Genomic DNA, 24,090 nt, shown 5'->3' with positions numbered 1-24,090 from the left:
ATGATTCTATGAAAACCTGGAAACTGATATTTAAATTAAGATTTAAATGTACCAATCCGATTCACGTCCTCACTGGCAGTGAACCAGATTACGTCGCTGTGGGGGGTTGTGGAGAATCTCAAAAGGGGCTCTCCGCATTGCAAATCGTGTAATGACCCTTCCAGCCATAACACGATATGTGCTTGAGTGCACAAGGCCAGAAAATCATTCCTAATACCTGAAGAGAAAAAGTTAAGTTAAGGGAAAGTTAAGAGACTAAAATTGACAAATCTCTGGGCTCCGGTGGCCTACACCCTAACATTCAAAAAGAGATAGCTACAGTGATAAAGGGATTGTCCCATTAGATTGGAAAATGTGGCAAATGTTACACTATTTTTTGAGAAAGACTGGAGAGAGTAAAATTGGGCTGTCGGCCAGTTAGCCTAACATCAATTGTTTTGAATAGAAAGAAATCTATTATTAGGGAAGCCTTAATGTTGCACTTGGAAAACATAATATGTTTAGAACTAGTTAACGTGGTTTTACTAAAGGAAAATCGTGTTTGACAAATTTAGTAAAGTTTTTTGAAGGTGTAAAAAGTCGGGTAGATAGAGGGGAACCAGTAGACGTAATATACCTGGATTTCCAAAAAACATTTGACAAGATGCCACACAAAAGGTTCATAGGCAAGATAAGGGATTGGGTAATATTTTAGCATGGACAGAGGATTGGGCTGTGGATAGAAAGTAGAGTGTTGGCATAAATGAAGCCTTTCCTCGTTGGCAGGCAGTGTATAATGGAGTATTGCAAGGATCAGTGCTGAGGTCTCAGCTATTTATCAGCAGAGAGGCCCGGCTTGCAGGAGGCCACACTGGCACCAGAGGCAGACAGTAAGTCTCCACAGGTGGCTGAGTAGTATCAGGCTGCAAGCATGCACTGAGGTTTGTAGCTTTAGGTCTTCCTACAGGTTCAGCGTGTCATCGACCACAAACATGTTGACATTAAGGCAGCTTGTGTGGTGTGAATGTCACTTGGCACTTAACAGCCCAAGGCCATGGGCGGGATTCCCTGGTCTCCCAGCCTCGTGTTTCTCAGTGGCGGAAGGCAGTGCGCCATTCACAGACGGCTGAATTCTCTGATTCCACTGCTGTGAATGGGAATTCCCATTGAAGCTACCCTATGCCACTAGGAAACCCGTGGGCAGGGGGTGCGCTGCCGGCAGGACCAGAGAATCCCACTACCAGCCAACAGCTGGAGAATCCTGGGGCGGCACGGTAGCACAGTGGTTAGCATTGCTGCTTCACAGCTCCAGGGTCCCAGGTTCGATTCCCGGCTTGGGTCACTGTCTGTGTGGAGTTTGCACATTCTCCTCATGTCTGCGTGGGTTTCCTCCCACAGTCCAAAGATGTGCGGGTTAGGTTGATTGGCCAGGTTAAAAAAATTGCCCCTTAGAGTCCTGGGATGCGTAGGTTAGAGGGATTAGTGGGTAAAATATGTGGGGGTAGGGCCTGGGTGGGATTGTGGTCGGTGCAGACTCGATGGGCCGAATGGCCTCCTTCTGCACTGTAGGGTTTCTATGATTCTATGAATCCTACCCAATATATTGTCCTAGATTTCCTGCATTGGAACATGGACTGTTTCAATATCGGTGATGTAGCAAATGGAATTGAATACTGTAATGGACTGACTGTAAATATATTGTGTAAAACTGGGAGTGTGGAGGTGAAGAGAAAGAGATTCTGTACACTGTGCTCTGAATACCATAGTAACAATCTAAATATTCCCTTACAAATCATTTTCTCACCTGTATTAAAACCAATCTCCTTCATCATCTTTTTCCAGGAGTTGTACAGCATCAGGAATTTATATTTGGCACCGTCTATCTTTGCTGACACATCCTTCGGGTCAGAAATTGCCATTCTAATTCTGGAAAAAAGAATTCAAAGTTAAATTTAGATTGACAACTCAAACAAGTCCAAACAAATTGAGAGTCAATCAGTGGAATTACCTTTCTTGTGTAGTTTTCAATTTCTGGAAAAAAAACAGAAATATTAATAGATCCATCATCACAAGTGGAGATGAACTTAGAGACCAGCCTTGCTTAAGAAACAATATTTCCAGTTTTATTTTGCTTTTGTATTTTAAATTAAATCTCATGCACCTTTCATGAAGCCATTCACTGATTCCACAGCGAAAAAAGTTTTTTTATTCATTTCTGTTTTTTGGTTAGTTTGCGTTTATGCAATGAGTCAATGATCATATTTCATCCAAGCAGCAAAGACTCCCAGGACAGGTACAGCACAGGGTTAGATACAGAGTAAAGCTCCCTCTACACTGTCCCAATCAAACACTTCCAGGACAGGTACAGCACGGGGTTAGATACAGAGTAAAGCTCCATCTACACTGTCCCCCATCAAACGCTCCCAGGACAGGTACAGCATGGGGTTAGATACACAGTAAAGCTCCCTCTACACTGTCCCAATCAAACACTTCCAGGACAGGTACAGCACGGGGTTAGATACAGAGTAAAGCTCCCTCTACACTGTCCCCCATCAAACACTCCCAGGACAGGTACAGCACGGGGTTAGATACAGAGTAAAGCTCCCTCTACACTGTCCCCCATCAAACACTTCCAGGACAGGTACAGCACGGGGTTAGATACAGAGTAAAGCTCCCTCTACACTGTCCCCCATCAAACACTCCCAGGACAGGTACAGCACGGGGTTAGATACAGAGTAAAGCTCCCTCTACACTGTCCCCCATCAAACACTTCCAGGACAGGTACAGCACGGGGTTAGATACAGAGTAAAGCTCCCTCTACACTGTCCCCCATCAAACACTCCCAGGACAGGTACAGCACAGGGTTAGATACAGAGTAAAGCTGTACAGAGTTTGCACATTCTCCTTGTGTCTGCGTGGGTTTCCTCCGGGTGCTCCGGTTTTCTCCCACAGTCCAAAGATGTGCGGGTTAGGTGTATTGGCCATGCTAAATTGCCCCTTAATGTCCCGGGATGTGTAGGTTGGAGGGATTAGCAGGGTAAATGTTTCGGGTTGTGGGGATATGGCCTGGGGTGGGATTATTGTCGGTGCAAACTCGATGTGCCAAATGCCCTCCTTCTGTACTGTAGGGATTCTATGATTCCTACATTCCAAGGAATAAAGTTCTCGCCTGGCCAATCTCTCCCTATAGCTATGGTCTTCCACCAATGCAATGTGTCACAGATATCGAGTTCCTCTCAAATTACTATCTTTCAGACGGGACATTATGTTGAAGCCCCGCCTGTCCTCTCAGCTGTTGCCTCTATTGATTAGACCTTTAGTAACCCCACACTCAACCTGTCCCACCACAGCTGAAGCAACAGTTTTTATTTTTATTCTTTCATGGAAGGTGGGTGTCACTGACAGGTCCGACACTTGTTGCCCGTGAATTGAGTGGCTTAATGGGCCATTTCCATGGGCAGTTAAGCACCAACCACATTGCTGTGGGTTTAGAATCATGTGCAGGCCAGACAAGGAAGAGGTAGCAGTTTCCTTCCCTAAAGAACATTGGTGATGTGGTTCTTTTCCTGATAATTGATGATAGTTTGACCATGACTGAGACCAGAATTGCTAATTATTTTTTTTCCATTCTGTCATGTCCTCAAGAGCATTGGCTATGGCCTCTGGAGTGTCCTGTGGCATTACCACTACACCACCATCCCAAGGGCAGGGAGCCTCCAGCAGCCTCGCTCAGACCAACAGCAGCCAGGTGAGGCCTGGCTGGCCTGGGCTGGACTCCCAGTTTGTTACAATGTTGATACATTGGAGGGGAAGGTATCTGAGCGGGACACATTCAGAGCTGGAGCCAGGGAGGTGAGCCCTGTCCCCGAAGAGGATAGATAACAAAGCGGCACTCACCCCCCTGCCTATCTTCATCATCATCTGGCTGATTATTAGGTTTGTCCTTTATGATATTTGATTTTATTTAAATAGAAAGTAGCATTCCTGCTGGAACAGAAAATTTAAAAAGAAAATCTCCAAAACTCAGCATTGATGGATGATTCATGAAAGACTGGTGGAGGGTTCAGGGGTGGACCGGTGTAGGGGACGGGGTGGACCGGTGTAGGGGACGGGGTGGACCGGTGTAGGGGACGGGGTGGACCGGTGTAGGGGACGGGGTGGACCGGTGTAGGGGACGGGGTGGACCGGTGTCGGGGACGGGGTGGACCGGTGTCGGGGACGGGGTGGACCGGTGTCGGGGACGGGGTGGACCGGTGTCGGGGACGGGGTGGACCGGTGTCGGGGACGGGGTGGACCGGTGTAGGGGACGGGGTGGACCGGTGTAGGGGACGGGGTGGACCGGTGTAGGGGACGGGGTGGACCGGTGTAGGGGACGGGGTGGACCGGTGTAGGGGACAGGGTGGACTGTTATAGGGTTCTGGATGGACTGGTGTCCGGTTCTTCACGGAACGTTATAGGATTCATGATGGTCAGATGTCCTGGCTCAGAATCTGTCTTCACCTTTACCTCGCTGTGGCTGTGAAGTCAAAAGAGTTGCATAAACAACCAATCAATCTTAAGTCTTAAATTTTTGAAATATGATTGGATTTTCTCAGTGAGAGAAGTGAGTCCTGATGAACAGAAAACTTACAAACCATCACATGCCCCATGACTAAGGGTGGGGTCCAGTTTGACATGACTGGAAACTGGAGCCTCGTCCCTGCCTGCTCCTGTATTTTTGGAACTGGATGTTTGAGGTGAGTGAGACACGGTTTGTTAATAAATTTACCCCCCTCACCCACCCCTTACTCTCCCATTTGCAGATATCTCTGACTTTTACTTATCATTTCCCTCATACCATGATTGAAGTTCAGGCCAAGGAAGATGAAAATCACACACCTGTGCTCACAAACAAAAACCAACAAACTTCACATTGAAGAACAGCAACTGACAGCGATGTGCCAAGAGAGGAGGTGATGTTAGATACAGAGATAGCTGCCAATGTATCTGACTAGGTATAAAATACTTAACCATTAGGAATAGAATGGCATCTTCCTGAGTGAGGTCCTCACTGACTGATTGAATGGTGTCTGATATTGAAGTGGATTCGAAAGTCAGTTGCATGATGATTTCTTCCAGCACCGTGAAATGCTGCCATGCATCATTGTGAAGTTCCTGCATAATGTTCTCCTCCTCCAGCCTCAGGTACTCGTGAAGATGCACAAAGACCCTCCCAATGCGCTGCTCCATCAATGATACTTCATCCTAGAGGAAGTGACCACATCACACAGTCATACCTGAGGAGGTGGCAGAGGCCAAGGCAGTATGAGCAAAGGAAAGAGGGAGGGTTTGAGTGTGAAAACAGGATCAAGGAGAAAAGAGAGACTGGAGCTTGGGTGGTTAAATTCCCCAGGTGTGTTAAGGTTACCATTCACCCAGTTTGTGTCTGAATTTTGATTGGACCACCTTAATGTGATGAAAATGTAAATTGGATGCAAAGTAGGATTGCCAATTTTGATTGGATATATTCCTGGTGGTGTCATTACGAACTCATGCCTGCACTCAACTTGCCAACACACTCCTTTCATTGGTGACAAATACTCGTGACCCCTCACCTTTGAACAGGCAAACTGGAAAGAAATAGACTCTGTATGATTCTCAACTGTCAACTAAACAGCCAGCTTTACCCCATGTCTAATACTTTGATAACTAATAGAAATGTTCATTGAACACTTGCTTAAAGGCACCATTTAGAATTCCTTCTGATTTTTCTCCCACGTGGCTCACAGCAGTTTCCTGAATTTTAATCAACTGCAGTGTGATTGCTAGGTTCTGCACCCTCTCCTCAGCCATGGCCAATATTTATCTTTTAGCTAACAGTACTTGACTAGATAATTTTATGATGATCGCATTGCAGTTTGTGGCTCCTTGCTGTGTGCAAATTGACTGCTGTATTTTGCCATGTTTCAGCAGTCACTAAACTTCAAAATTATTTAATTGGGTCTAAAGCACTTTGGCATGACCAGAAATCATGAAAGGTGCTATATAAATGCATGATTCTTTTGTTCTTAAGGAGTAGCCATCAAACTCCAGTTCTTGCAGCTGAACTCAGACCAGTGAGCCTGCACACGGCAGTGGAAGAGAGACTGCAGCCGGACTGAGAATTCAGCCAGAGTGAGGGTATCAGGAATTTGGAGCCGAGTGGGAATTTGGTGCTCAGGAACGAGGTGTTGATTCTCGGGAGGAGCGGAGAGGCAGACCTGAGGGAAAGAGATGCTCATCCTCGGGAGGAGTGGAGAGGCGGACCTGAGGGAAAGAGGTGCTTATCCTCGGGAGGAGCGGAGAGGCGACCGGTGAAGGAGATTCGAGGGCAAGTGAGAGATGGAATGAAATCCAACCGTGACGTCACAGTCAGCAGCTGGTGACTGGCAAGTAGTTTTTTTTCTTTTCTTTTTTCTCTTGGCATTGTAGTTGTTGTTGTTGTAGTTGTTGTTGTTGTACACCACAATAGTGTTTCCATGTAATTCCTGTGGTTTATAGTTGGTAACGAGGAGCAGGAAAGAAGGGCCTGAGAGAATTGGATATAATCTGAAAGAAAACATCTTTCAAAAGTTTAATTTAAAGGGGCAAGACATTACAGGAGAGCTCCAAGCCGTGGTTTACTCAAAGAACAAAGAACAGTACAGCACAGGAAACAGACCCTTCGGCCCTCCAAGCCTGTGCCACTCATTGGTCCAACTAGACCATTCGTTTGTATCCCTCCATTCCCAGAATGCTCATGTGACTATCCAGGTAAGTCTTAAACGATGTCAGCGTGTCTGCTTCCACCACCCTACTCGGCAGCGCATTCCAGGCCCCCACCACTCTCTGTGTAAAAAACGTGCCTCTGATATCTGAGTTATATTTCGCCCCTCTCACCTTGAGCCCGTGACCCCTCGTGATCGTCACCTCCAACCTGGGAAAAAGCTTCCCACTGTTCACCCTATCTATACCCTTCATAATTTTGTACACCTCTATTAGGTCTCCCCTCATTCTCCGTCTTTCCAGGGAGAACAAACCCAGTTTACCCAATCTCTCCTCCTAGCTAAGACCCTCCGTACCAGGCAACATCCTTGTAAACCTTCTCTGCACTCTCTCTAACGCCTCCACGTCCTCTCGTAGTGCGGCGACCAGAACTGGACGCAGTACTCCAAATGTGGCCTAACCAGCATTCTATACAGCTGCAACATCAGACTCCAGCTTTTATACTCTATACCCTGTCCTATAAAGGCAAGCATACCATATGCCTTCTACACCACCTTCTCCACCTGTGCTGCCACCTTCAAGGATTTGTGGACTTGCACACCTAGGTCCCTCTGTGTTTCTATACTCTTGATGGCTCTGCCATTTATTGTATAATTCCCCCCTACATTATTTCTTCCAAAATACATCACTTCGCATTTATCTGGATTAAATTCCATCTGCCACCTCTCCGCCCAATTTTCCAGCCTATGTGTATCCTGCTGTATTGCCCGACAATGCTCATCGCTTTCCGCAAGTCCAGCCATCTTCGTGTCATCCGCAAACTTGCTGATAACACCAGTTACATCTTCTTCCAAATCATTTATATATATATATCACAAATAGCAGAGGTCCCAGTACAGAGCCCTGCGGAACACCACTGGTCACAGACCTCCAGCCGGAAAAAGACCCTCCGACCGCTACCCTCTGTCGCCTATGGCCAAGCCAGTTCTCCACCCATCTAGCCACTTCTCCTTGTATCCCATGAGCCTTAACCTTCTTAACCAACCTGCCATGTGGGACTTTGTCAAATGCCTTACTGAAATCCATGTTCCAAGACCACAATCAGTAAGGATAGGCAACAACACCTCCTCCATGTGTACCTGTACACCCAGATCCCTTTGCCTATCAATACTCTTAAGGGTTCTGCAACAATGTGAGTGGAGAGAGCATCAAGACAGGCTAAAAAGATGTGTATTGTCTCCAGACAAGACAGCCAGTGTGACAAGATAGCCAAGTTCCGCACACACGAGGACGGCCTCAACCGGGATATTGGGTTCATGTCACACTATCTGTAACCCCCACAGTTGCCTGGACCTGCCGAGTTTCACTGGCTGTCTTGTCTGGAGACAATACACATCTTTTTAGCCTGTCTTGATGCTCTCTCCACTCACATTGTTTTGTTTCTTAAAGACTTGATTAGCTGTAAGTATTCGCATTCCAACCATTAATCACGTAAATTGAGTCTCTGTCTTTATATGCCCTGTTTGTGAACAGAATTCCCACTCACCTGAAGAAGGGGCTTGGAGCTCCAAAAGCTTGTGTGGTTTTTGCTACCAAATAAACCTGTTGGACTTTAACCTGGTGTTGTTAAACTTCTTACTGTGTTTACCCCAGTCCAACGCCGGCATCTCCACATACAGGGGAGGTCCCAGAGGATTGGAGAATAGCCAATGTTGTTCCTTTGTTTAAGAAGGGTAGCAAGAATAATCCAGGTAATTACAGGCCAGTGAGCCTTACGTCAGTGGTAGGGAAATTATTGGAGAGGATTCTTCGAGACAGGATTTATTCTGACTTGGAAATAAGCGGATGTATTAATGAGAGGCAACATGGTTTTGTGAAGGGGAGGTCATGTCTTACTAACTTGATCGAGTTTTTCGAGCAAGTGACCAAGATGATTGATGAGGGTAGGGCAGTGGATATTGTCTACATGGACTTCAATAAGGCCTTTGACAAGGTCCCTCATGGCAGACTGGTGCAGAAGGTGAAGTCGCATGGAATCAGAGCTAAGCTGGCAAGGTGGATACAAAGGTGGGGCGGCACAGTAGCACAGTGGTTAACACTGCTGCTTCACAGCTCCAGGGACCTGGGTTCGATTCCCGGCTTGGGTCACTGTCTGTGTGGAGTTTGCACATTCTCCTCGTGTCTGTGTGGGTTTCCTCCGGGTGCTCCAGTTTCCTCCCACAGTCCAAAGATGTGCAGGTTAGGTTCATTGGCCATGCTAAAATTGCCCCTTAGTGTCCTGAGATGTGCAGGTTAGAGGGATTAGTGGGTAAATATGTAGGGATATGGGGGTAGGGCCCGGGTGGGATTGTGGTCGGTGCAGACTCGATGGGCCAAATGGCCTCTTTCTGCATTGTAGGGTATCTGTCTAAAACTGGCTCAGTCAAAGAAGACAGAGTGTAGCAGTGGAAGGGTGCGTTTCTGAATGGAGGGCTGTGACAAGTGGTGTTCCTCAGGAATCAGTGCTGGGACCTTTGCTGTTTGCAATGTATATAAATGATTTGGAGGAAAATGTAACTGGTTTGATTAGTAAGTTTGTGGACGACAAAGGTTTGTGGATTTGCAGATAGTGATGAGGACCATCAGAGGATACAGCAGGATATAGATCAATTGGAGACTTGGGCGGAGAGATTGCAGATGGAGTTTAAGCCAGACAAATGTGAGGTAATGCATTTTGGAAGGTCTAATACAGATAGGAAATATACAGTAAATGGCAGAACCCTTAAGAGTATTGATAGGCAAAGGGATCTGGGTGTACAGGTACACAGGTCACTGAAAGTGGCAATGCAGGTGGAGAAGGTAGTCAAGAAGGCATACGGCATGCTTGCCTTCATTAGCCGGGGCATTGAGTTTAAAAATTGGCAAGTCATGTTGCAGCTTTATAGAACCTTAGGCCGCACTTGGAATATAGTGTTCAATTCTGGTCACCACACTACCAGAAGGATGTGGAGGCTTTGGAGAAGGTACAGAAAAGATTTACCAGAATGTTGCTTGGTATGGAGGGCATTGTCTATGAGGAGAGATTGGAGAAACTTGGTTTGTTCTCACTGGAGCGACGGAGGTTGAGGGACGACCTGATAGAAGTCTACAAGATTAAGAGAGGCCTGGACAGAGTGGATAGTCAGAAGCTTATTCCCAGGGTGGAAGAGTTAATTACTAGGGGGCACAGGCTTAAGGTGCGAGTGGCAAGTTTTAAAGGAGATATACGAGGCCGATTTTTTACACAGAGTAGTGGGTGCATGGAACTCTTTGCCGGGGGAGATAGTGGAAGCGGAGACGATAGTGACTTTTAAGGGGCATCTTGACAAATACATGAATAGGATGGGAATAGAGGGATATGGTCCCTGGAAGTGTAGGGGGTTTTAGTTAAGTCGGGCAGCATGGTCGGTGCAGGCTTGGAGGGCCGAAGGGCCTGTTCCTGTGCTGTAATTTTCTTTGTTCTTTGTTCTTTATTCCTGTCTGGCACAAAAGCAAAATGGGTAAGAGGGCCAATCCATGACTTAAAAAGGAAATTAGAGAGAGTATCTGATCCAGGGAGGGAGCATACAGATTGGCCAAGAAAAATAATAGGTCTGAGGATTGGGAGCAGTTTAGAATTCAGCAAAGAAGGACCAAGGGATTGATTATTAAGAGGAAAACACAGTCCAAAAGTAAACTTGCAGGGAACATAAAGACTGACACTAAGATTTTCTGTAGATACGTGAAGAGAGAGATTGGTGAAGACAAATGTAGGTCCCCTACAGATAGAAACAGGGGAATGTATAATAGGGGACAAAGAAATGGCTGAGTAAATGAATACATACTTTGGTTCTATCTTCACAGAAGAGGACACAAATCAGAGAAATGTTAGAGAATGCAAGATTTAGTGAGAGGGAAGAACTGAGGGAGATCAATATTAGTAGAGAAATGGTGCTGGGAAAATTGGTGGGATTGAAGGCGGATAAATCCCCAGGGCCTGATAATCTACATCCCAGAGTACTTAAGGAAGTGGCTCTAGAAATAGTGGATGCATTGGTGGTCATCTTCCAGGATTCTATAGACTCTGGAACAGTCCCTGCAGATTGGAGGGTAGTGAATGTCACACCAATTTTCAAAAAGGGAAGTAGAGAGAAAACAGGGAATTATATACCAGTAAGTTTAACATCGGTAATGAGGAAAATTCTCGAATCCATTATAAAGGACTTTATAGCAGAGCATTTAGAAAGCAGTGGCAGGATCAGACAGAGTCAGTGTGGATTTATGAAGGGGAAATCAAGCATGAAAGATCTGTTGGAATTCTTTGAAGATGTAACAAGTAGAGTTGACAAGGGGAAGCCAGCCGATGTGGTATATTTGGAGTTTCAGAAAGTATTTGACAAAGTCTCGCATAAGAGATTATTGTGCAAGATTAAAGCGCATGGGATTGGGGGAAGTGTATTGAGATGGATAGAAAACTGGTTGGCAGAGAGGAAATAAAGAGTAGGAATTAATGGGTCCTTTTCAAATTGGCAGGCAGTAACTAGTGGGTGCCACAGGGATGGTGTTGGGACCCCAGCTATTCACAATATATATTAATGATTTGGAACTGGAAACAAAATGTAACATCTCAAAGTTTGTAGATGATACCAAGTTGGGTGGGAGGGTGAACTGTGACGAGGATGCAGAGATCCTTCAGCATGATCTGGACAGGTTGGGTGAGTGGGCAAATCAATGGCAGATGCAGCATAATTTGGATAAATGTGAGGTTATTCACTTTGAAGCAAAAACAAGAAGGTAGATTGAATGGTGTAAATTGGGAGAGGGGAGTGTGCAGTAGCACCTGGGTGTCCTTGTGCACCAGTCACTGAAGGTAAGCATCCAGGTGCAGCAGGCGGTAAAGAAGGCAAATGGCATGTTGACTTCACTGCGAGAGGTTTCGAGTACAGGAGCAGGGATGTGTTGTTGCAATTATGCAGGGCCTTGGTGAGGCCAAACCTAGAGTATTGTTTGCAGATTTTGTCTCCTTTTCTGAGGAAGGATGTTCTTGCTCTCGAGGGAGTGCAGCGAAGGTTTACCAGTCTGATTACGGGGATGGTGGGATTGATGTATGAGGAGAGATTGACTAGGTTAGGATTGTTTTTCATTGGACTTCAGATGAATGAGGAGGGATCTCATAGAGACTTATAAAATCCTAACAGGACTAGACAGGGTAGATGCAGGAAGGATGTTCCCGATGGTAGGGGTGTCCAGAACCAGAGGTCACAGTCTGAGGATACAGGGTAGACCCTTTACGACAGAGATGAGGAGACATTTCTTCACGCAAAGCATGGTGAGCCTGTGGAATTCATTACCACAGGAAGTAGTTGATGCCAAAACATTGAATGTATTCAAGAGGCGGCTGGATATAGCACTTGGGGTGAATGGGATCAAAAGTTATGGGGAGAAAGCAGAATTAGGCTATTGAGTTGGACGATCAACCATGATCATAATGAATGGCGGAGCAGGCTCAAAGGGCCAAATGGCTTTCTCCTGCTTCTTTCTTCTATGTTTCTATATTTCTATATCTGGTACTTATTCTGGGATAAAGTTACCTGGAAATCAAGGATACTGCCGTACCTGATCTGCGAGGCTACTCATTCACTGCTACTTGGTGAGAAGCGATTTAATCGTGACCTTGTACCCAGTTTCTATGTCCCCTCACCCAAAATCCACATTCTCTAGCTTTGAGTTGTTTGTCATTTTAATTCTCTGCCCCAGTCCCACTGTGACCTCTCTGCCCTTGGCCTGCTTTTCTATCCCAATAAAGCTCAACCGAACTTGAAGGACAGCACCTCAGCTTTGATAAGACACTTTGCAGCCTTCTGGACTCAACATTGTGTTCGACAATTACAGATCATAATACCACTTTCCCATTTGGCAATGATTTTGCCGTTTACACCTCCTCTAGATACATCTTTCGATGTTTCACTTTCTTTTGTTATTTTATCTTTCTTGCTTTCTGTTCTCATCACTTATTTTCCCTTTTGTCCTTTCCACTCTCCCAATCCCCATTCCTCCTTTGTTCTGCCTCTCTGCTTTCTCAAAACTTGTCACATCTCTGACTCTTTCAATTCTGATGAAAGGTCACAGATGCTAACTCTTGTTTCTCTCCCTACAGATGCTGTCACACCTCCTGAATGTATTTCCAGAATTTTCTGTTTTTAACCCACGTTTTCCAGTCTGAGTCACACGTTAGCAATTGGGAGCTGGAACCTTCACCAGCTTCTCCAGCTAATTGCTCACAAAGCTGATATCATTTGACTGTGACACTGACAGCATATAGCAGTCCACACCCAAGCCTGCTGTGCAGACTGTGTGTTCTGCTTGTAAGAATCAATGAAATTTGATGGTTAAAGAGAGTTCCCAGAAGGAAAAAGCAGTTTGGCCCAGTATTTTAACTTCCCTGTTAGCTCAGAAACTACAGAATGGAGCATCGATAGGCAGAGGAACCCAGCAAATTAAGTGAGGGCACATCACACTGGCCTCTAAACTGAGACATCTGATTCATCATCAGCACTGTCTGAGAGGATTGCGAGATGGTTCACTCTCCTTGGCGTTGAACACTCTACCTTCTGATTAAGATTGGTTTTACATGTTAGTAATTTCATGGGCTGGGTCGCAGCCATGTTCAATACTCACGCACCATCAGCTGTGTCAGATTCTCCTCATAGTTGGCCTTTATTACTTGGTGATGAATGTGCTTCTTTTTCAACGATTCCACCATTAAAGCGAGTTCATGCTGAACAGAACAAAGACATGCAGCTGAGTAACTGGTCTACGAAATCGATAACAATTCCTGACCCAGGAATCTACAGCAAGAGAACTGAAAGCCCTGATCCTTTGAGAATTATATATATTTGGAAAAAGAGGGTGGTCAGGAGCAATGTGGGCCCCTTGGAAATTGATAACAGGGACATAGCGGACATGTGAACAATTACTTGGCACCAGAATTTACAGTGGAGAATATTCTGAAGAAATTAATATTAAATTGGGAAGGGGAGGGTGTCAGGGGCCACCAAAATTAGCATAAAGGAAACGACAATAATGAAGTGTGGTGAGACTGTGCCTTTAAGAAATATGTGTATCATGTTTCTTATAAGGGGTAGGTTTAGAATTCAGATCGGTTTTGTAGGGTGCCGATATGTCCAGGAATACCTTTAAATTGGTAGCTGGGAGTACAGGATAAATGCTCACTTTAGACCTGGAGTATTTGTTTTAAGTAGAGCTAATGCATTTGTGTTTACTTGGGCCTCCCCTGGGGGTTTCAGAGTAGAGTTTTGATTAGGTTCATTGACAGGTACAGAGTCATGTGCCCAATGGGAGGAGCTAAGCTTGCAGTCAAGAAAGGGTTTCAGGTTAATTTTTTAAAATACAAACAGTTGCTGCCTCGGCTGTCAGAAGAAATCCAGGGAATTATGAGCAGTTAGACTTGTTATCAGGAAATTCCCGAAGTCTATAATTAAATCTGAGTTACTGAACACTGTAAATTTTCAGCTGATTAGACAAAGCCAACATAGGGCAGGTCATATCTGACAAACCTGCTTGAATTCTTTACAGAGATGACTAAAGTCGTGGACAGAAGAATGTCTATCGATGTTATTGATATGGACTTTCCAGGAGGCATTTTTTGACGCCTCTCAGAAGAGATAGTTAGCTGAATTGAAGCTACTGGGATTGAAGATAACTTATTGATCTGGTTAGAAATTGGCTGAAGCTTGGGGAAAATGAATGGGTAATCTGATTAGCAGACGCAACAAATGGTGTCCCACAAAGACCCACATTGCAGCCGCAACTATTTCTTGTACCCATTCGTGACTGATTTAATGCAATAGGAAGCCACACATCCATGTTTGTCAGTGACACAAAGGTGGAATTGTAATCAGTTTAGATGGAACATAAAATTTCAAAGAAATATTGATAAATTAGGTGAGTGGTCTAAAACTGTGGCCTTTGGATTTCAATGTAACCAGAAATTCAGCCATTCACTTTGGATGCAAAAAGGACAGATCAGAATACTTTCTAAATGGTGAAAAACTAGAAACCATGGAAACCCAGAGACATAGGGGAACAATGATCATTAAAATATCAAGCACAGATACAGAAAATAATCAAAAAGCTTCGTGGAATGGTTCCTTAATCCAGGCAGTCAAATAGAGTAGGGGATAGAAGTTACGCCAGGACTATAGGAAGCCTTGGTTAGCCCACATCTGGAGCACCATACCTTCGGAAGGATATATTTGACCTTGGAGTTGAGTACAGCTTAGAATTATCCAAATTTTACCATAATAATACTAAATTCCAAGAATTAAGTTAAGATGAGAGATTACACAAACTACCATTGTATTCGATAGCATTTAGAATGTGATTTGATCAAAGTTTTCAAGATTTTAAGGGGAAAATCAGTGAAGGTGGATAGAAACTGTTTTTGCGGATTGGGGAGTGTAAAAAGACAGGATAACTAAAGACAACTTTCAGGAATGAAATTAGGAAACACTTTGACACACAAAAGGTGGTAGAAAGCTTGGAAATCTCTTGTGAAAATAGTAAGGCGGCACAGAGGCACAATGGTTAACACTGCTGCCTCACAGAGTCAGGGATACGGTTTCGATTCCCGGTTTGGGTCATGTGGAATCTGCATGTTCTCCCCGTGTCTGCATAGGTTTCCTCCAGGTGCTCCGGTTTCCTCCCACATTCTGAAAGACGTGCTGGTTAGGTGCATTGGCCATGCTAAATTCTCCCTCAGTGTACCCAAACAGGCACTAGAGCAGGGCAACTAGGGGAGTTTCACAGTAACTTCACTGCAGTTTTAATAAACTATTTTGATTCGAGATCAAGCTGGCCATTTTAAATCTGAGATTTGGCTGAAGTTTACAATAACGTGGCAGCCTCCCCATTGGCTGTAAATTGGGCCTGAGCCCCGCCTCCTCTGCCCATGAAGCCATGATGCTATTTTCACCGAATCATAGAATCCCTACAGTGCAGAAGAGGTCATTCGGTCCATCGAGTCTGCACCATCTCTCTCTGGCAGAGTATCTAACCCAGGCCCTCTACCCCACCCTATCCCTGAAACCCCATGCATTTCCCATGGCTAATCCATCTAACCTACACATCTTGGGATACTAAGGGTGAATTTAGCATTGCCAACTACCTACCCTGCACAACGTTCGACTGAGAGGGGAAACCGGAGCACCTGGAGAAAACCCACGCAGACACGGGGAGAATGTGCAAACTCCACACAGACAGTGACCCGAGGCTGGAACTGAACCCGGGTCCCTGATGCTGTGAGGCAGCAGTGCTAACCACTGTACTACCATGCTGTGCCATGGCTTAGGCAATTAGTTGTGTGAGGTTGTGGATCTGAATCCCAGGAGGGAGGATATCCTGCCTTCAGGAGCTGCTGGACAATCCGATGGCTGCCAGCTCTCCAATGCCAGTCAGCATCACCGGGAGCAGTGGTCACAGTTGGGACTAGAGTCAGTTTCCCATGAAAATCAATGGGAGAGGCCATAGTGCAATGTAAATGGAGGGACCTTGTTTGGGCCAATCAGGCAGATCCTAGTGTGGGCAGGGGTGGATATCAATCAGGGTTAAAGTGGTGATGGCTCTCCATTGGGGAGTCCCTGTATGGGGCACGGGATGCCTGAACAGGAAGGACTCTACCTCAAGTCTCAGACCATTTGGGTAAAATACCAGCTGTGGTGGGAGGCCCTCAAATAGCCATTAATTGGCCATTTTAAATGCCTCAATTGGCCCAAGACTGGGTGGGCTGTTGAACCCTTACCCTGATGCTGATAGAATACCAGAAGAGGAGGATAGACATCCCCCCCACACCCCCCTCAACCATCCTGTCTGCGATTTTGCACCTCTCTCCTGCCAGCTGATTCCTGGGTTAGGAGTCTGGGGGTGTAAAATTCCAGCCTCTATGGTACCAACGGATACAATCCATTGGAGTGAAGTTGCAGATCAACCATTGGACCAAAGAATGAATCAATGCTCCCCAGTTTGGCTCTCCAACCAGAGGAAACTTATCAAGTTTGTCCCTATGGACTAAGGGTGCATAAAGAATCGCGAGGTAGGCTTGATAACTCGAACACTGGGAGCTCTTTACTGAAGGTGTGTGCTCATTTATAGTCAGGCCTAAGAGTGCCCAACAGGGTCCTACTTGGGGAGGCGCTCATTACCCAGAGATTACCTGACCACTCTTAAAGGGGTAGTCTGCATCCCAAACCCCAACATACAATAGATACACAAAAATCACCCCTCCCCCTTAAATCCAAAACTTCCCAACTCAAAACATATGTACAAATCAGGAAGAACATATTTACATGTAATGACTACTATTTATACAGAGCATTGCACAGTCCCTCAGGTGAAGTCCTCCACGCAGTCTACATGGACACAGTGGACAGGATTTTCTGGCCGTGCTGACATGGAAACCGGAAAATCCTGTCTGAGGTCAATGGACCTTCCTATGCTCAACCCCTTGCCCGCTACACTTCCCGTGGCGGGCAGGATAGGAAAGGTCCTCCCATTGAGTCTATCAGGGGGGGTGGCGGTTTCATAGAGGTTGTTTCCTCATTTCTGGAACCTCTTCCGGAGTCTCATGGGATTCGGAAAGATCTTGCTGCTCAGGAGGAGGGTTCCTCTCAGACAGGTGGCTGGTGGCACCTCCCTTGGGGTGACCAACTCTGTGTCTGAAATACTCAGCTTGGGCAATGCCACTGGGGCCAACATGGATGGTTCTATCATTTATGGGGCTTCCCACCTCTGATGTGGTGCTGTGACCAACTGATCTACATGCCTCCCCAAAACCAGCTCATCCCTGGTCTGCACTGTGTAAGTCCCCTTTATGCAAAAATGGTAGCCAGTGTCCACTTCTCTCCAGATGTCTAATTCCTGACCTCACCAAAGTCCCTCTTTGAAAAGCCTTTGACTTTGCATTCCTGCTCTCTGGCCATCTGTCCCTCTCCGTTCCGCTCAGGCACCTCCCGGGTCTCCTCCCAGCAGGTTGAACATAGTTCTCAATTTTCAGGTTGAACATCAACAAGGCTGGCAAACACTGAGTTGTGACATGTTGCAGTATTCACTCAGGAATTTATTTATCTACCGCCCTCGCAATCCCACCCCTTGCACCGACTTCAGAGTCTGTTTTGAGGTCTGAACAAATCATTCCACCAGACCGTTCGTCGCCAGGTGATACGGTGCCGACCTCACGTGTCTGATTCCGGGGTGCTCCATGTACTCTGTGAAATCCTGTGCCACAAACTGGGGTTCATTGTCACTGACCACTTGCTCGGGATTGCCAAACCAGACAAATATTCCATTGAGTTTGTCTCGCGTTGACTCTGCCGACATGGTCTTCATACTCTCAATCTCCGGCTACTTGGAATGGGCATCCATTCCCACTAAGAGCATCTGCCCTTCCACTGGCCCAGCAGAGTCAATTTGGATTCACAGCCATGGCAATTTGATTTGAATTATTATTGTCACATGTATTAGTATACAGTGAAAAGTATTGTTTCTTGTGCATTAGACAGACAAAGCATACTGTTCATTGAGAAGGAAAGGAGAGAATGCAGAATGTACTGTTCCAGTCATAGCTAGGGTGCAGAGAAAGATCAACTTAATGTGAGGTAGGTCCATTCAAAAGCCTGATGACAGCAGGGAAGAAGTTGTTCTTGAGTCAGTTGGTATGTGATCTCAGACCTTTGTATCTTTTTCCGGATGGAAGAAAGTGGAAGCGAGAATAAGTGGGATGCGTGGGGTCCTTGATTATGCTGGCTGCTTTTCCAAGGCAGCAGGAAGTGTAGACAAAGTCAATGGATGGAAGGCTGGTTTGAGTGATGGACTGGGCTTCATTCATGATCCTTTGTAGTTTCTTGCGATCTTGGACAGAGCAGGAGCCATACCAAGCTGTGATACAATTAGAAAGAATGCTTTCTATGGTGCATCTGTAAAAGTTGGTGAGAATCATAGCTGACATGCCAAATTTCCTTAGTCTTCTGAGAAAGTAGAGGCATTGATGGGCTTTCTTAACTATAGTGTCGGCATGGGGGGACCAGGACAGGTTGTTAGTGATCTGGACACCTAAAAACCTGAAGCTTTCAACCATTTTGGCTTTGTTCCCATTGGCCATTCCCACAGATGAAGAGGTAACAAGGGCTGCACCTTCCTTACCAAAGTGCAGGATTCATACAATCCCCTTTCACGATTGCTTTGTCTTCCTATTCTCATGTGTAGCCGAACCACCTGTTGTGCCATGGACTTGGCTCTGGCTATACCCCTTTGGAATTGCCCTCGCTGGTCTCCAAGATGGAAAGCCAGTCCAGTTAATGAGTGAGATTGTCGCAGATGATTCCTGCACTAGATTCTTGATTTTGTTAGACTCCCTGGCAGTCACCCACTCCCTCTCTTCCTGCAGGCTCCTAACCCTGAATTTGACCACCTCCCTAACCATGCTGCCCATGGTCTCTGCCTCACGATGCAGTGCTGCTTGAGTTCTGAAGCTCAGATCACAAGCTTCTGCTGGTAACATTTCACAGTAAGAAGTTTAACAACACCAGGTTAAAGTCCAACAGGTTTATTTGGTAGCAAAAGCCACACAAGCTTTCGAGGCTCTAAGCCCCTTCTTCAGGTGAGTGGGAATTCTGTTCACAAACAAAACTTATAAAGACACAGACTCAATTTACATGAATAATGGTTGGAATGCGAATACTTACAACTAATCCAGTCTTTAAGAAACAAAACAATAGGAGTGGAGAGAGCATCAAGACAGGCTAAAAAGATGTGTATTGTCTCCAGACAAGACAGCCAGTGAAACTCTGCAGGTCCACGCAACTGTGGACCTGCAGAGTTTCACTGGCTGTCTTGTGAGATTTTCCGCTCCTGTCACCAAACCGCCCAAGAAAAATGGGAGTGGAAAATCCAGGTCTAGATGTTTTTCGATTTTCTCTTTTAGTAGTGGTTCCATTACGCTTCATAACATTGACATTAATCTGACTCATTGTAGCTCCCTGAACAGTCCCTCTCCCTTCTTCAATATAGCTGCAATGTTAGCTATCCACCAATCCTCTGGCACTGCATGTTTTTCTAATGAATTATTAAATTATTGTCATTGCGTCTGTGTTGATTTTTGTCCAAATTCATTTACAATGCAATCTATCTGACCAAGGCTTCTACCCTAAGATAAAAGCAAGTCTTCTCTCCACTTGGTTCATTAAATGTTTCCCTTCTTTATTTTAAGTGTGGTTATAACAAATAACTATAGTTAGTCCAGACATAACCTGAGTCATGTGAGAATGTTGTGCTGTTAATATTGTCCCCCAGAGAGACACAGAGGCAAGGCTGTAGGCCACTAATCAATTAGGATTGTCCGAGTGCTAAAGGGCACGAGGTCTTTGGGCCATCACTGTGACAGATATAATCGATTACTGAAAGACAGTGGTGTTGTTCCTGTGAAGTCACCATTGCTTGAATTCTCTCCACTTCTCCCTGGGCACTTTCTACCTGTCTTGCTCTCTTCAATCTCCCTCTCCATTTGCCCCATCTTCAGCTCCCTCTCTGCCTCTCTCCCTCCGCCAGCAATCTTGCTGTCATTCCCCAATGCCTCTCTTCCTTTCTCCGAACAACTCATAGAACAGTACAGCACAGAACAGGCCCTTCAGCCCATGATGTTGTGCCGAGCTTTATCTGAAACCAAGATCAAGCTATCTCACTCCCTGTCATCCTGGTGTGCTCCATGTGCCTATCCAATAACCGCTTAAATGTTCCTAAAGTGTCTGACTCCACTATCACTGCAGGCAGTCCATTCCACACCCCAACCACTCTCTGCGTAAAGAACCTACCTCTGATATCCTTCCTATATCTCCCACCACGAACCCTATAGTTATGCCCCCTTGTAATAGCTCCATCCACCCGAGGAAATAGTCTTTGAACGTTCACTCTATCTATCCCCTTCATCATTTTATAAACCTCTATTAGGTCTCCCCTCAGCCTCCTCCGCTCCAGAGAGAACAGCCCTAGCTCCCTCAACCTTTCCTCATAAGACCTACCCTCCAAACCAGGCAGCAGCCTGGTAAATCTCCTCTGCACTCTTTCCAGCGCTTCCACATCCTTCTTATAGTGAGGTGACCAGAACTGCACACAATATTCCAAATGTGGTCTCACCAAGGTCCTGTATAGTTGCAGCATAACCCCACGGCTCTTAAACTCCAACCCCCTGTTAATAAAAGCTAACACACTATAGGCCTTCTTCACAGCTCTATCCACTTGAGTGGCAACCTTTAGAGATCTGTGGATATGGACCCCAAGATCTCTCTGTTCCTCCACTCCACTCCCTCTTTCTCTCTTTCTCTTTCTATCTTTGTTTGGGCCTGCCATCCTATTACCTTCACCATCCAACTAGGTGCTGATCTCTTTTTGAATGACATAACTGGCGGTCGCCAATTTTTCCAAAGTTCTGACATTTCAGAATGCAGCATTGGGTGAGCACAGCAGGCAATGGAATATTTGCATCAGGTAGAGGAGAGACCAGAGTGAGGAGCTGCCAATGCAAAGGATGATCCTCGTCTCCCAATTTTTTCAAGGACGCATTGTTAACTGCTTCAGCTGGGAGGATGATGGGTAGAGTTTTACGAGATTTTTTCTGTGTCCAGCTAGCGTGAAAATGGAGAGTTGCTGATCCTTTTTTGGGCGAGTTTTCACTCCCAATAATATGAATTTAAACATTGAAAAAATAGGCTAGACCATTTCTAGCCACCAGAGGCAGTGGCGGGGCTTAATTCGCCAGACAGCCAGCAGCTCAGGATGGAGCCACAAACTGCACATGCGCAGAAAAAGCTAAAATATAGTAGCTCTCCTGTCAGATTCCATCCTCCCCCTTCCCCTGGACATCGGGGACTCCCCCCAACACTACCAAGCCCCTTACCTCCCCCGGGACCCCCTTGCACATGGCCCTCTCATCACTCCCCTGTACCCGATTGCTGAGTGACATGACTCTTTCAGTTCCCTGCCCCCAATCATCACGGAGGCACATTCCCCCCCACCCCATCAGCACACCTGCAAGTGCTGAATTGGCTTCCCCTCCATGGTAACAAGGCAAACTGCATTAAACTCGTTGTGATGCTCTAACGGGTGCGTGACTCGCCCAAACTGCTTGCAGCTGATCTGCCCTAACAAGGGCGAGCTCCATAAAAAGCCCAAGGATGCACAGGCAGGCAGGCAGTGTGGGAAGAAATGGCCTCCAGGAAGACAGCTCCCTGGTTTTCAGATGCTGATCTGGCCAGGTTGCTGGAGGCAGTGGAGGCAAGGCGGGTCACCTTCTTCCTCGCAGCAGGGCATCGTCCCAAGGGGAGGGATGGAAACGCAGCCTGGGAGGGGTGGCAGCATGCGTTAGTGCCAGGAAACTGGCCGGGAGGACCGGAAAGCAGTGCCGCAAGAAACTGAATGACCTCATCCAGGCAGCAAGGGTGACTGTTTAACCTCATCTAGCATCTTACCCCGACCCCCAAGCACCTCCCTCCACCCCTCACTCAAGAATATCACAACCCTTGCCCTCTGAGGGCCACCCCCTGAAACCCTGCAGGACTCCTTCTGTCCCCACAGGAGAAGAATGCCCATAATGGCTGGGAGAGGGTGAAGACAGGAGGTGCCTGAAATCTGAGTCCTCACCCGCTTTGAGGAGTGGGCACTGGAGCTTGGGGGAGAGGAGGGGATCCACACCGTTAGCAACAGCCAGGTCAGACTGGAGCATAGATGTGAGCACCTGCCAGTCCTCCACTCATTGGAGAGATCTGAAGTAAGTTGCATGCAGCCCAGATTCCTGTCCTGCTCTAGCACTTAACCTTGTGTTCTGTGTTGCAGGAAGGGACCCAGATGCGCCAGGCCCATCTGGCATCACGGCCCCCACTGCTGCTCCCACCCATCCTCAGCATTACAGTTCGACAGACTCCTTGGAGGATGCCGATGAAGGCACCTCCGAGGCCAGCACCAGTTTTGCGTCAGCTTCCACATTGCAGTTTACCATCCCAGAGACTCTCACATCGGTGGGTCAAGTTAGTGGCGAGGCTTCTGGTCACTCTCTGGTGAGCACGACACATCTGCTGATGTAAATCGGATGGAGGAGGGAACGTCCGAGACCTCTGGCACGTTGGGGCCTACCGGAGGCGAGGAGTCAGCTAGCCCCAGGCTACATGCTGGGCCTCTGAGATCACTTCTCCCTCAGCTGCTGGAGATGCAGCAACAGAGCCAGGGAATGCGGGAGGGGCTGACGGCCACACTGGGCCAACTGCGAGGCTGTTGGGAGGAGTCCCAAAGCTTTCAGGTGGACCAGCTATTGCCTGTCTTGCGTGGTTCCCAGGCCAACACTGCAAGGGTAGCATCTGCGGTGGAAAGTCAGGGGCAGGGAATCCTCACCATGAGTGGCAGGGTCCAAGCGATGGCTGAGTCACAGAGGGCCACAGCTGAGGGACTCAGTAAGCTTCTTGAGATTCTGCGGCCCATGGCTGAGAGGCTTGAGAGATTGCACGAGACCCAGCGGCTCAGCGCTGAGACATAGCTGCAGCAGTCCTTGAGAACGTGGTTGCAGAGAGTGGCCCAGTCTCAGAGAGCACTTGCTGCAGCCATTGAGAGCTGGCCCCCGACTCAGGTGGCTGTCACCTAGGGCTTACCCACCATGACAAGAAACGCAGGTGGTCCTCCAGGACTGGCAGGGCCAGATGACACCGGAGTCTCAGGAGCTCATTGCAGAAGCACCGCTGTTCCATGGAGCGACCCAGGGGACCACAGGCTTCAAGTCAGCACCAGAGCCTTGCACCCAGGAGACTGTAGCAGTGGCCACACCTTCTGACTCTACCCTTCCTGACAGCAGAGAATCTCAGGTGCAGCGGGATGAGCAGGGCGGCATGGATACATCCATGACACCTGGAAGCTGACCAGGGCTCTCAAGGTCTCGGCTCTCCAGAGGACAATGACTAACACCACACAGGCGCTGGAGAGCTGGCGGCAGCAAGGATCAGGCTTGTGAGGTTGGAGAGGGAGCCCTGATCACCATCACCACTACCTACCAAGTAAAGTAGGGGCCTGTGTTGCTGCACGTGGGTTCCAACACCCACCCGGGCATCTCAGGCCACGGGGCACGTTAGGCAGAGGGCCACCTCCACCTCCGATGCACATCCTGGGAGACATTGAGATGCAATGGTAGGCCATGTAAAGTTAAGAAGTTGTAGCGGCACAAAGATGGCATGGGTGAAGGAGGACACTAGTTAGATAGACTATTTAAGCATTTTAAAGTCTCTCGTTCACATGTTTTTATATTATCACTTATTTTGAAGGCACTTTTATTGGCAATAATAA

General features: G+C 46.8%; 1 protein-coding gene across 1 annotated transcript in view; it reads right to left on the bottom strand.

Annotated features, from left to right (window-relative positions):
• The window catches only part of LOC144500259 (E3 ubiquitin-protein ligase TRIM39-like), a 52,334-nt gene that overhangs the window by 8,999 nt on the left and 19,245 nt on the right, over positions 1-24,090 (bottom strand). Inside the window, exons 2-6 of the mRNA XM_078222935.1 lie at positions 13,382-13,477; positions 5,035-5,223; positions 1,988-2,010; positions 1,784-1,905; positions 53-217 (exon numbers count right to left, since the gene is read on the bottom strand). Coding sequence (XP_078079061.1) covers positions 53-217; positions 1,784-1,905; positions 1,988-2,010; positions 5,035-5,223; positions 13,382-13,477 — 595 coding nt within the window. The remainder of the gene's footprint in view (positions 1-52; positions 218-1,783; positions 1,906-1,987; positions 2,011-5,034; positions 5,224-13,381; positions 13,478-24,090) is intronic.

The sequence above is a fragment of the Mustelus asterias genome, chromosome 11 (assembly GCF_964213995.1).
Source record: "Mustelus asterias chromosome 11, sMusAst1.hap1.1, whole genome shotgun sequence".
NCBI classification, from domain to species: Eukaryota; Metazoa; Chordata; class Chondrichthyes; order Carcharhiniformes; family Triakidae; genus Mustelus; species Mustelus asterias.
Note: the sequence above shows the minus strand (reverse complement) of the source record. Positions and strands in the feature narration are given on the sequence as shown.